The sequence below is a fragment of the Caretta caretta genome, chromosome 4, assembly GCF_965140235.1.
Source record: "Caretta caretta isolate rCarCar2 chromosome 4, rCarCar1.hap1, whole genome shotgun sequence".
NCBI classification, from domain to species: Eukaryota; Metazoa; Chordata; order Testudines; family Cheloniidae; genus Caretta; species Caretta caretta.
The window spans coordinates 99,457,605-99,471,470 of record NC_134209.1 but is presented as its reverse complement, the minus strand read 5'-3'; the positions used below and the strand labels follow the sequence as shown (position 1 = coordinate 99,471,470).

Sequence of the window (13,866 nt, the reverse complement as noted above, 5' to 3'; positions counted from 1 at the left end):
AGTAAGGAGCAATAGATCAGGTACCTCTTCAGCACCAAGGAAAGCGGTTTTACTCATCATTCCTTCTAATACTCAAAAAAAAAAAAAAAACCAAAAGAACACACCAATAACAAAAAACGGTGGCTGGAGACCCATTCTCGATTTCCGCCATCTCAACCACTCTATTCGCAAACTGAAATTTTGCATGTTCACACTAGCATCTATAATTCCATACCTAGAAAAGGAACTTAATTTACAGCTTTTGATGTGAAGGCCACATACTTTCATGTGTATGCTCACCCCGCTCAGAGACATTTTCTCAGATTCATAGTAGGCCCTAATTGCTTTCAATACAGAGTGCTCCCTTTTGGCCTTGCAACCACTCCAGGGTCTTTACCAAGTCTTTATGGTAGTAGCAGCCCATGTCAGGTGTGGTTTCACCATTTTCCCAATCTCAATGACTGGCTTCTCATTGCCCATATAAGTCAAGAAGCCTATGAGTCAACTTCTTCAATGCTTCAGTTCCTGTCTTCCCTACGGGTCAGCATAAACCTGGTTCTGCTTTCACTCCAGCACAAACTATAGACTTCATCAGAGCATCCATAAATTCAGTCACGGTAAGGGCTTATCTGCTGATGGACAGATTCCAAGCAGGGAACGACTTCATAGATCAGGTCATGAACAACCCTTGAACACCAATCAGAATTTCTCTGTCTCACCTGGAACATATGACTTCATGAACTTACATCGTGCCATTCGCCAGACTCCACCTTTGTTGCCTGCAAGCATGACTTCAAGCGTACTCAACAAGCAGAGAGTCTGTGAACACCATGGTAACAGTTTCTACAAACTAACATCATCTGTACTATGGTGGGAAAATTGCCACCAAATATTTTTGGGTGTTCGTTTCCTTTTCCCCTTCACCATACAGGACAATCTTATAGATGCTTCCCTCTTAGGATGGAGAACCCACATGGATTGCCACACAGCACAGGGCACTTGGACACCCTGAGAGGCCAGGATGCACATCAGTGTTCTGGGATTACAGGCAGTCCAAGACACTTTCAAAGCCTTTCTCCCATTTATCCAGTGTTACTATGTCCTCATAATGTTGGAAAATATGACGATGGTCCTTTACTTCAACAAACAGGGAAAAGTGAGATCTATTCCTGTACTTTCCCCCAGAAATGTGCATCTTGTACTGCCCAGAGCCCTCCTGGACAATACAAGCTCATACAAAGCCTGTCATGTATTAATAGAAAATGCTATGTACAAATCTTGTTATCCCAAATGGAGTCTCTCAAACATTTGAATCCAAATACTTTTGTTTAGATAAAACAATAAAACAAATGTATCAGCTACAGAAAGATTTTTAAGTCACTACGAGTAATGAGGCATATAAGTCAGAATTGATTACAAGGAAATACAAGTTCCAACAGTTTTTCTGTCTGAATCCTTCAGTCAGGATCTCCCCCCCGATCCAGTGCGGCATCTTTTCTTCAAGTGTTGTTGATGCTGTTGGTAGAGAGAAAGGGAAAGAAGATTTGGGGCATCTGTCCTCTCCCCTCATAACCCTTTCTCTTGCACAAGAATCATCTCTTGCTGATAGTCAGAAGACAGAAATTTGGTGTTGCCAGGAACCTTAAGCTGCTTCTTTGTCAAAATGTAGATCTTTTGCCCACATCCACTCTCCTGTTGAAGATTGGCCACTTATTCAGGTGGTGGTCAAAATTTGATCTCGTTGACACCTAGCTCAGGGCATTGGCTAGCCTTTTTCTCTGGGGAACTTTGTTGTGACTGCCCACCAGAACATGTTTGAACATGTCTTGATAATATTATACAATGGAGTCTCATATCTTTACATACAGTGTTGCCGCAAAAAGAAAAGGAGTACTTGTGGCACTTTAGAGATTAACCAATTTATTTGAGCATGAGCTTTCATGAGCTACAGCTCACTTCATCGGATGCATACCGTGAAAACTGCAGCAGACATTATATACACACAGAGATCATGAAACAATACCTCCTCCCACCCCACTGTCCTGCTGGTAATAGCTTATCTAAAGTGATCATCAAGTTGGGCCATTTCCAGCACAAATCCAAGTTTTCTCACCCTCCACCCCCCCCACACACACAAACTCACTCTCCTGCTGGTAATAGCCCATCCAAAGTGACAACTCCCTTCACAATGTGCATGATAATCAAGGTGGGCCATTTCCTGCACAAATCCAGGTTCTCTCACCCCCTCTCCAAAAACCACACACACAAACTCACTATCCTGCCGCACACATTTTACAAGGACAATACAGCAAATAATGAGTTTTCAAATGATACCTTACACAATATGCTTTGTACAAAATTTAACATGGTCTTGTAAAAGGGTGAACATAGGGTACAGACTGTCACAACACCCTAAATTAAAGAAACCACATCTTAGTCAAGCACTCAAAAGCAGAAATGCTGAGCACTCACAGCTGCAACTGAAACCAATAGGCGCTGTGCTTTGAACACAAAGTTCTATATAATACTAAATTCTCTGAAAAATCAGGTCCTAGTCATCTCAAATTGGGCACCCAAAATTACTGGACACTTTTGAACTTAATCTCTGTTATTCAGCTCCCCATCTGTAAAATGGATTATACCACCCATTATCTCACAGGTATGTTGTGAAAATAAATTAATTTTGCCAAGTATTTAGATACTCTAGTAATAAGTACCATAGAAATGCCTGAGGAGAAATTAATAATCCTGTCTTCATAATAGTTTTTAAATAGTGCCTAATAAACAAGGCATGAGTGTATTGACAAATCTGGATAAAACAAAATGTTGAATAGCTGCTCACTAAGCACCATCCATTTTGTGGATTGAATGAGGCAGGTTTCCTATGGAGAAAAAAACTGTATGTGATTATATAGTCAGAGGCTGTTTTATGTCAAATGCATACACACAAGGCTGCTGAATAAGGTTGCACAGGCAACCTTAATTCTAGCATTTCCTGACTTTTGGATGTTGGACTTTGAAACCTTAAGAATATTTGTTAAAAGTAGGGATTTTTTATGTGAAATATATACTTGTTCTGTGCCTACCACAAGGGGGCCTCAGTCCTGACTGGAACCTTTAGGCACTGTTGTAATACAAAATAGTAGTATCAAGAAAGTGTAATGGAAGAAGCTCCAAAGATGGAGCTCTATAGAACTTCCATTGAGAGAAGAGAAGAGTATCTGCTGAAAGAAATGCCAAAGGAATGATTAGAGAGGTAGGAGTGGAATCAGGAGAGAACAGAGTCATGAAAAGCAAGGGAGGATAAAATTTTAATAAGCAGGATGTGGTTGAAGTAGCTGAAAGGTCAAAGAAAAAATATGGATACAAACCCAGAGATGTAGCTAGGAAGAAGTTGTTAGAGACCTTGGTGATTGGAAAGAAATATGATCCTTTTTGATAGCACCCTTAGATGAGAAAAAAAAAAGAACAGAGTACTGAGAGAAGGATAAAGTAATCCAAACTTGAGTATTTATTGTAGTGACTGAAAACTTTAAAGCTAGAAGAGCTAATAAAATGAGCTAATAGGCCGGGCTGATGGTCTTTTAGGGATATCTTTGCCAGATACACTGCAGCTTTGGTAGAAATGATAATAGCAACATAGCTTTGATATTGAGAATGGCAAGAAATTCCTACCTTAAGAGGTAAAATATGAGGTAAAAAATACTGTTAATGTATTTTTGTGGTGTCCTTGACAGGTTTGTATCATCAAACAAGTGTCTATTCTGTTAATTGCTTAAAAAACCCACTTCTAATATAAACTGAGTTGGGCTGCTGTATCTGGGATACATTTGCTGCTTGGCACTTGCAAAAGGAATAAAGCTATGTACTCTGTCCAGGGAGAGAGAAAGATGAACGCCTACAGGGTTAGGGATATGGCGAAGGCCACTCCCTTCCTCTGAAGTAGTGTAACAGAAGCGACTTCCAGACACAAAGAATGTTAAATGACTGGAAGGTACAAGGCACTTGTTGTGGTGACACACAGTTTATTATAGAGTGATTAATTTTATTTCAACTAGGAACAAGAAAATCAAGATTTGTTAGAGAAGTTCCGAACACTCCACAGCCAAGCTGAGGACTGGGAAGTCAAGGCCCATCAAGCTGAGGGAGAAAGCAGCTCAATACGTCTTGAACTCCTCTCTGTAGATACCGATAGAAGACATCTTAGAGAGAGAGTGGAACTTTTAGAAAAAGAAATTCAAGAGGTAATAACCAATACTCCCCAGTAAAATTGAATCCTATCAAGGAAAACAGTTTATACTTAATTGCTCTTTTTGTTTGTTTTTAAATAAAAGATAAGGAACATTCTCTATGCTTGCATGGAAATTAACTTCTATCCTTGAATGTTTTGAAGGCAGACACAGAATATTTGAAATGGTAACTGCAATTCTGGCTAGAGTAGTATCATTTTTATTCTGCTTAACTCACTGTTGATGCCACAGCGATAGATTTTCAGTTGTTAGGGGGAAAAAAGATTGTTTGCCTGTATGTAAGAGCCTTTTAGGTTACCTGTCCATAAAATAGGTGTGATATTTGCCTGCAGTATTTCACAAGGGCGTGATTAATTATTTGTTCAAAGTGCATTGAGTTCCTTGACTGAAAGGCTCCATGTGATAATCATAGAGGCAGTAGTAGTGGTGGTGTTGATATCTTAGTAGTACCTAGTAGCCAAAGTCAAAGATCAATGCCCCCTTTGTGCAAGATGCTGCAGAGAAATGCAAACCAGTATTAGCACACTGTAATGCTATACTATTGTTACTTAAATCTCTGACCATACTCAATGGACCCTGTCTGAAATTACCATTTATTTTACATAAATCAGAGAAGTTGAAGAAGTTTTTGTGTTGTGGTTAGGGACTGGAGTTGATGTGGAATCTAGTGAATAGATTGAGGTTTTGAATGAGGCAATACCTTTGTCCTCTGAATCAGAGTTTGATTTTGTAGCTGAGCAGTTGTAAGGCAGCATGGACAACCTCTATTTCATATGAAATAGAGCACTGAAGTATACTTGCATGTAAACAGCAACAGGATATGGCTGAATAGGAACAGCAATTTTGGAAGCAGAAAACATAGTTCTTTAGAAAACAAATGTACAAGATTATTCTATTAAATCTACAATACTAAGAACAGTAAGACTACAATGTGTATCTATTTTTTGAAGTATTTGAAAGATCCTTGATGGTTAATTGTGATTAGTTGATGGTGAAATGTCTGTAGCATTTTGTTTCCTCTGTTCTTTTTCTGAGGTTACTCACACCACTCTCCCCACCTACCCAGTGTATATGGATGGGAAGGTTTGGGAATGGGTAAAACCTTAGCTCCAGTCACCTAATGTACCAGCCAGTGCAGCTGTGCTGGTATGCCTGAGGGCATTTGCTGCAACAGGTATAACTCTGGCCCAGGGTACATCTGCACCCCTCTGGAGTAGGAAAGGCAGACTGTGGCACTTAGTCACCACTGACAGTAACTCCTCACTTAAAGTCGTCCCAGTTAATGTTGTTCCGTTATTAGGTCGCTGACCTATTAGAGAACATACTCCTTTAAAGTCTTGCAACATTCCCTTATAATGTTGTTTGGCTCCCCCCCTCCGCCAGCCCAGTGCTCCGTGGCTGGAATGCCCAGCAGGCGGAGCAGGGCAAGCCCCCATGCCACAACCCCACTATGTCCCTGCCTCAACCAAGCTTCACAATCATCATTGGTAAGTACAGTATTCAATTGTTTGTTTAAAATTATTTAAAACTTATACTGTATATGTATATAATGTCTTTTCTGTGGCAGAAAAAAATTCCCTGGAACCTAACCAAATCTTGCCCTTTGGAGTAACTGTTGTTAAGTAGAGCAGGTTTACATTCCTGTGGAGGAACTGTTTGGTAGAGCTTATATGAAGACTTCAAGATGGAGGAGCTAGATATTGCATGATCTCAATAGATGTGAATAAATATTGCCACTATATCTTCCAATAATTCCATTTCACCTCATGGGACAAAATGTTCTTGTGATATTTTTCAGAGTTAAGTATTAGTTCAAACATTTGGTTCTTATAACAGCATATTAGATTATTCCAGTTATATCAAATGAGGATTTCATATTTGAAGAAACAGTCTTTCTGAAGATCAAAAAGATTTTAACAGCCAAGCAGAGACAGGCCTCGTTTGTCTGACATTCTTAATTAAAAGATGGAGTTCAGTCTTCAATTTTTAAGTTTTAATTTTCTTCTGAAACACCAATATAGTCTACTTCTGCATTTTGTTTAATATCTGTGTAGTCCTTCAAATGGTTGCAAAAGTTTCTGAGAAACCTGGTTTTTAGGGTTGTTGGTTTTTTTAAACCATGATTTAGAAGAAAAAAAAAAAGTAAGGTAGTCTAAAGTTCAGTTTAGAGCTCAGGGAAAAGATACTTAAATGTATGTAACTTTGTTATGCAACTTTTAACACTGGGGAAAAAAAATCATGACCTCTTAACTGTTGTCTGTTTTCATTTAGCATATCAGTGCACACCAAGCATATGAATCTCAGCTCTCTTCAATTACAAAAAATATGTCCAGATTGGAAGAGGATCTCAAATACGAACAAGAAGAAAAGTCTTCTGTATTAGCTGACCTGGCTTCTGTGAGGGAACTGTGCATGAAACTTGAGTCTAGCAAAGAACATTTTTCACGCCAGCTAACATCCAAAAACCTGGATTATGAAAGGGTAAGAAGCAACGACTAATATAGCTCTTGTTATAGCACAGATACACAATTTGATTTCCTTACTTGGGGGAGCTCTAATTCTTTTTCCCCCCCTTACTAGTAATCATTTCTGACATGCACATATGCTTCACTGGGGCTCCTTTAGAATAGGAAATAAGTGTGTGCGCACGCACGCATATAACAAACAGATGCATGTTAGTCCACTAATTCTTGATATATTGTACAATCTTTAAATTTTCTACTGAGTATTAACCTACTATACATTTTATTTAGATCATGATGGTTTGTTTTTATGTCTATTAAAGTGACTAATTTTAATAATTAATATAATGTATCTAATTCTGAAGTTACATGACAAATAAAAAACCCTCAGGTTAAAAATGGTGACACTAGCAGAGTTAAGATTAAGTTTAAAATAATCATGTATTGAACATACCATTATGGTTAAGGCATTTTCATGTTTGTGGGTCCAGATTTATTCCTTTTTGTATTGTCACTACAAGGCACAAGATTGTTTGGGTGCCTTAACTGAATATTTCCATCTTAACCATTTAGATTTCTTATACATTTAATCTTAATTCTGAATTTCCTGGGTTTCTAAGGCTTATTTTAGGGATTATGAAAACATTCCTGTAATGTGTTTTTTCTAAACCCTTACATTAAAATTGATATGTATTTTTAATTTTAACTCCCATTTTAATATAATTTCTTGTCTGTTAAAAAATTTTTATAAACTGTAAATTAGTCTTTTTCAGAGAGAATGTGAGAACTGTACATACACGTATCTGTGTGTATCTGTTTGTAAAATACTACATAAATAGTGAACATTAAATGTAAGGCTAGTAACAAATTTACTGTAGTAATTGTTTTATACCATAGGTTCTGGCTGAATTAGAAGATATAAAGTCTGAAGCAGAGCTTTTAAAAAAGCAATTGTCCAGCGAACGACTTACTATTCAGAATCTTGAAACGCTGCTGGCTACTAGCAGAGACAAAGAGTTTCAGAATCATTTAAAATCCCATGAGAAAGATTCAGAAATTCAGTTACTTAAAGACAAACTAACACTTGCAGAGAGCAAACTGTAAGTTCTAAAACAGACAACTACATTTCTTCCAATATTTTTTCATTTTTTATTTTATTTGTATTTTGATTGTGAAAAATCTTTGAACTGTATAAAACAACTTATTTACATAATCAAACCCCCCACGCTTGGTCAAAAGATTGTTTCTGAGAGAATCATTGTTTGTATGTTCAAATCTTCCATAAGAGCCCCAAACTCTCAAGGACTCTTGACGTGGGCTTCCATCCTCCCAGTTACTATTATAAGTAGCATTTCAGCTACAGGAAAGAAACTTTCTCAGTCAGATTAGGTTTATCTGTTTCAGGAAATGAAGTTAGGGAAAAATACTAGGGCTATTGATTAATCGCAGTTAACTCATGCGATTAACTCAAAAAAATTAATCGCGATTAATCGCAGTTTTAATTGCACTGTTAAATAATAGAATACCAATTGAAATTTTATTAAATATTTGGATGTTTTTCTACACTTTCATATATATTGTATTCTGTGTTATAAATGAAATCAAAGTGTATATTATTTTTGCTTACAAATATTTGCACTGTAAAAATCACAAACAAAAGAAATGGTATTTTTCAATTCACCTCATACAAGTACTGTAGTGCAGTCTTTTTGTTGTGAAAGTGCAACTTACAAATATAGATTTGTTGTTGTTACATGACCGCACTCAAAAACAAAACAATGTAAAACTTTAGAGCCTACAAGTCCACTCAGTCCTACTTCTTGTTCAGCCAATCACTAACACAAACAAGTTTGTTTACATTTAAGGGAGATAATGCTGCTCTCTTCTTATTTACAGTGCAACCAGAAAGTGAGAAGAGGCATTTGCATGGCACTTTTGTAGCCGGCATTGCAAGGTATTTACGTACCAGATATGCTAAACATTCGTATGCCCCTTCATGCTTCGGCCACCATTCCAGAGGACATGCTTTCATGCTGATAACGCTTGTTAAAAAATAAGCATTAATTAAATTTCTGACTGAACTCCTTGGGGCAGAATTGTATGTCCCCTGCTCTGTTTTACCCGAATTCTGCCATATATTTCCTTTTATAGCAGTCTCGGATGATGACCCAGCACTTGTCGTTCATTTTAAGAACACTTTCACTACAGATTTGACAAAATGCAAAGAAGGTATCAATGTGAGATTTCTAAAGATAGCTATAGCACTCGACCCAAGGTTTAAAATCTGAAGTGCCTTCCAAAATCTGAGAGGGACGAGCTGTGGAGCTTGCTTTCAGAAGTCTTAAAAGAGCAATACTCTTATATGGAAACTACAGAACCTGAACCACCAAAAAAGAATATCAACCTGCTGGTGGCATCTGACTCAGATAATGAAAATGAACATGCGTCGGTCCGCACTACTTTGGATTGTTATTGAGCAGAATCTGTCATCAGCATGGATGCATGTCCCCTGGAATGGTGTTTGAAGCATGAGGGGACGTTTGAATCTTTAGCGCATCTGGCACGTAAATATTTTGCAACACCGGCTAAAACAGTGCCATGAGAACACCTGTTCTCACTTTTAGGTGATGTTTTAAACAAGAAGAGGGCATCATTATCTCCTGAAAATTGTAATCAACCTTATTTGTCTGAGCGATTGGCTGAACAAAAAGTAGGACTGAGTGGACTTGCATGCTCTAAAATTTTACATTTTTATTTTTCAGTGCAGGTTTTTTTGTACATAATTCTACATTTGTAAGTTCAAATTTCATGATAGAGATGGCACTACAGTACTTGTATGAGGTGAATTGAAAAATACAATTCTTTTGTTTTTTACAGTGCAAATATTTGTAACAAAAATAAATATAAAGTGAGCACTGTTCACTTTGTATTCTATGTTGTAATTTAAATTAATATATTTGAAAATGTAGAAAACATCAAAAAATATTTTTAAAAAATGGTATTCTGTGGTTTAAAAAAATTAATCACGATTAATCATGTTGTTAATCACTTGACAGCCCTAACATAACTACTATAAAAAAAAGGAAAGAAGCATTTTTCTTCTGCATAGTAAAGCTTCAAAGCTGTATTAAGTCAATGTTCAGTTGTAAACTTTTGAAAGAATAACTATAACATTATGTTCAGAGTTACAAACATTTCAAAGTTAGAAACCGCCTCAGAGGCATTCGTAACTCTGAGGTTCTACTGTATTTTTTTATCTATAAAGGAATATGATGCACTGTAGTATGAATTTATTGAAGGACTTCCAAGTTCACACTTTTGTCTTTCCCAGGTTAGCTTCATCCAGTAAATTGTCATTGTATTTATTCAATTCTTCCCAACACTTCTGATTCTCACTCTGTTATTTTGAGCTATTTGAAGTAACAACTCCTCTTACTTCATTTTTTGGTTTGCCTTGTTCATTTCTCTTTTTCCTAATTCCTCTAAGATACCAGCTGAAAGCGTGCAACAATTTAAGAAAATTCTTTGTTACTTCTCATGATATTTTTAGAACCAGTCATAATAGAGAAGTTTCCATGCTTCGAAGTAAAGTTGCACAGCTGCAGACGGACTATGATGTTTTAAAAAGGCAACTGACAACTGAACGATTTGAACGGTAAGCACCTGTGTTGTTTTTGTTTCAGTGGGGTGATCCTCCTTTCCCATCATTAAGGTAGCTGCTAATGCAATACCGTGTGTTTTGAAAATAGCTTTCCTAATAATTTTGTCAAGGTTTACCATAACTCAGTTTTCACACAAGCATTCTCTTGTTAGTCCAAAGACCTCTTGGTGTTGATTACGTTCAGAATACCAATACAAGAATATATACCCTCATATTTTATATCCTAGCAACAATATAGTTATAAAGCATTGGCCAAAATTCTTACAATTGGATCAAGCCCAGGAGACACCTTCCCATCATGTTTTGATTCCCGTGAAAACTCTGACAAAGAACCCCAAGAAAACCTTGCTTTTGTATATACTGTAACAAACAAGTGATGTTATTGCTGGGTATCAGATCTTAGCTAAAGCCAAATGAAACAGCATAAGGCTGAGCCCTGTTGTCTGCCCCTGTCAAGACAAGAGTAATGGCTGGACCTCTTTTATCAAGGTTTTCTTACCTCATTTTGTCCCTAACTACTCACTAAGCATTTATTTGTGATAAAGTAAACAAATCAACAGTTACCTGCATCTGGTATCCAATTAGCTCAGTGGTTCTCTTATTTGTGTCTGTAGTAGTTTACATGCCCCTCACCCGCCTGCCACACAAGTGCATATACTAATTTTTAAAAAAATCAACATGCAACTCTCACTAAATATTAAAAACAGCAAGGCATTGATTGAAACAGAGCCAACAATCCATTGTAATAAGAGCAAAAGCAAAACTGCAATTGTGCTTGATGCTTACAATTAAATGTGCACACTTGCGTTGTAGCAAACAGATTAATGTACAGAGGGCAACAATTTTGTATAATGCCATGCAAGTTTAACAGAAATCCATCAAAAGGCACAGTGCCATCCTGGGACCTGGTATGTCTGGAGGAATCAGCTGTGCTAGTTATTCATTGATGTGGGTAAAATGTGCACAGTAAGTTGTTTTTTTGTTTTTTTCCTAAAGCTTCTCACGCTCCCCCAGAATACATTCCGTGCCCTCCTCCCAAGGGAGCATGCCCCCCAGTTTGAAAACCTCTGAATTAGCTGTACTTTCTTTATTTCTGTTACCACAACCCAAACCTTAAATAAGATCATGCTAATATTTTAACAGTTGCTACAAGTTTAACACAATCCCTGTCTCATGATCTTATTCTTTTTGGTTACATGCTTTGGGCCTAACCCGTTCTAACACCAAAACTCAATTTAAAATCATAATACACCCAGGTCCAATGTAGGCCTATATTCCCACACCATGGTTGCAGCTTGGATATTGGCGCAAGTGATGTCATTTTCTATCCTCTTCAGTGCCGTCTGAGGTCTAAAAGAACATTCTCAACTACAAAGTTGGGGGATGGGGTGTTTGGGTTTTTTTAATGTTACAAGTAGTTTCAGGTACCATACCTAGTTCTTACCTACACGCCTCCAGCTTCCATCCAGGAGACACCACACAATCCATTGTCTATAGCCAAGCTCTAAGATACAACCGCATTTGCTCCAATCACTCAGACAGAGACAAACACCTACAAGATCTCTATCAAGCATTCTTAAAACTACAATATCCACCTGCTGAAGTGAAAAAACAGATTGACAGAGCCAGAAGAGTACCCAGAAGTCACCTACTACAGGACAGGCCCAACAAAGAAAGTAGCCGAACGCCACTAGCTGTCACCTTCAGCCCCCAACTAAAACCTCTCCAGCGCATCATCAAAGATTTACAACCTATCCTGAAAAATGATCCCTCACTCTCACAGATTTTGGGAGACAGACCAGTCCTCGCTTACAGACAGCCCCCCAACCTGAAGCAAATACTCTCCAGCAACCAAACACCACACAACAAAAACACTAACCAGGAACCTATCCTTGCAACAAAGCCCGATGACAACTCTGTCCACATATTTATTCAAGTGACACCATCATAGGAACTAATCACATTAGCCACGTCATCAGCAGCTCGTTCACCTGCACATCTACCAATGTGATATATGGCATCATGTGCCAGCAATGCCCCTCTGCCATGTACATTGGCCAAACTGGACAGTCTCTATGCAAAAGAATAAATGGAAACAAATCTGACATCAGGAATCATAACATTCAAACACTGGTAGGAGTACATTTCAACCTCTGCCACTCAGTAACAGATTTAAAGGTGGCAATTTTGGAATAGAAAAGCTTCAAAAACAGACTCCAACGAGAAATTCCTCAGCTTGAATTAATATGCAAACTAGATACCATTAACTTGGGTTTGAAAGAGACTGGGAGTGGCTGGGTCATTACACATATTGAATCTATTTCCCCATGTTAAGTATCCTCATACCCTCTTGTCAACTGTCTAAATGGGCCATCTTGATTATCGCTACAAAATTTTTTTCTCCTGCTGACAATAGCTCATCTTAATTAATTAGCCTCTTACTCCACCTTTTCATGTTCTCTCTCTCTCTCTCTGTATATTTATCTTCTTACTATATGTTCCATTCTATACATCCAATGAAGTGGCCTGTAGCCCACGAAAGCTTATGCTCAAATAAATGTGTTAGTCTCTAAGGTGCACCAAGTACTCCTGTTCTTTATACCTAGTTCTGAAACTCCTGGTAGATCCAGTGGATTTACAGTTGCATTTTAAAGTAATTTTTTCCTCACCTCTTGAGGTATGGGAGACCCATACAAAAAACAAATATACGGAGTTTACAGAAGAACAAGACTGACTACACGAAGTGTTGTCAAATTCACAAAGTAAACAAACTGAAAAAGTAGAGAATTTTTTTCTAACCTTTTATCATATCCTTAAGTGTTAAAAGTAACAATTAATTTTAAAAAGCGAACTGTGTCCCTTAAGTATAATTGAGACATTTTTATTTAAAATGTGTATATGATATCCAATTAAATTATCACCTTTCATTTTCTTTTATCGTCTAATAATTTCTACAGAGAAATATTATGATGTGGTGGAATATGAATGCTAATAGTGGTAATAAAGATAAAAGTGCATACAAATTAGTGTTTAATAAAATTATTGTCTACTTGGTAGAGAGCGCGCAATTCAGGAAATGCGTCGACATGGTCTGTCCACATCTTCTGTACATACCTCATCTCCACTTAGTTCAACAATGAGATCTCCTTCCCATTCTCCAGAGCATGCAATTGTAAGAACAACCGATCGAGCAGCAGCAGAAAAGTAAGTAATTTGTTGATTTTTGTCAAGATTAAGTGTTCACAGAAGAATTAAATACAGCTGTTTTTAGATTGAAATGGGGGGCAGGAAATCAGCATTTTATGTTTTGGTGCATATGAAATATTTAAACACTCAAATGATGGTTACACTCTTATAGTGTTTTAAACAAAATAAATAGCATTGACTGAAAACATGAAATGCTAGTTATTCTCCAAAAGCAAAGTATTACAATGGATTCCTGCTCCTGGGATTTTGCTTATAGAACAGGACTGCCATATACATCCATAGATTTAAAATTCTAAAACCATTAAAC

At 37.3% G+C, this 13,866-nt stretch overlaps 1 protein-coding gene across 5 annotated transcripts in view; it reads left to right on the top strand.

Annotated features, from left to right (window-relative positions):
• The window catches only part of CEP135 (centrosomal protein 135), a 110,326-nt gene that overhangs the window by 83,321 nt on the left and 13,139 nt on the right, over nt 1–13,866 (top strand). For 3 of the 5 annotated variants that reach the window (XM_048848229.2, XM_048848225.2, XM_048848226.2), the window contains 5 exons: nt 4,038–4,223; nt 6,501–6,710; nt 7,589–7,791; nt 10,179–10,346; nt 13,410–13,556. In XM_048848229.2, the coding sequence (XP_048704186.1) occupies nt 4,038–4,223; nt 6,501–6,710; nt 7,589–7,791; nt 10,179–10,346; nt 13,410–13,556 (914 nt within the window). The remainder of the gene's footprint in view (nt 1–4,037; nt 4,224–6,500; nt 6,711–7,588; nt 7,792–10,178; nt 10,347–13,409; nt 13,557–13,866) is intronic. The other 2 variants (XM_048848227.2, XM_048848228.2) reach the window with 1 other exon arrangement.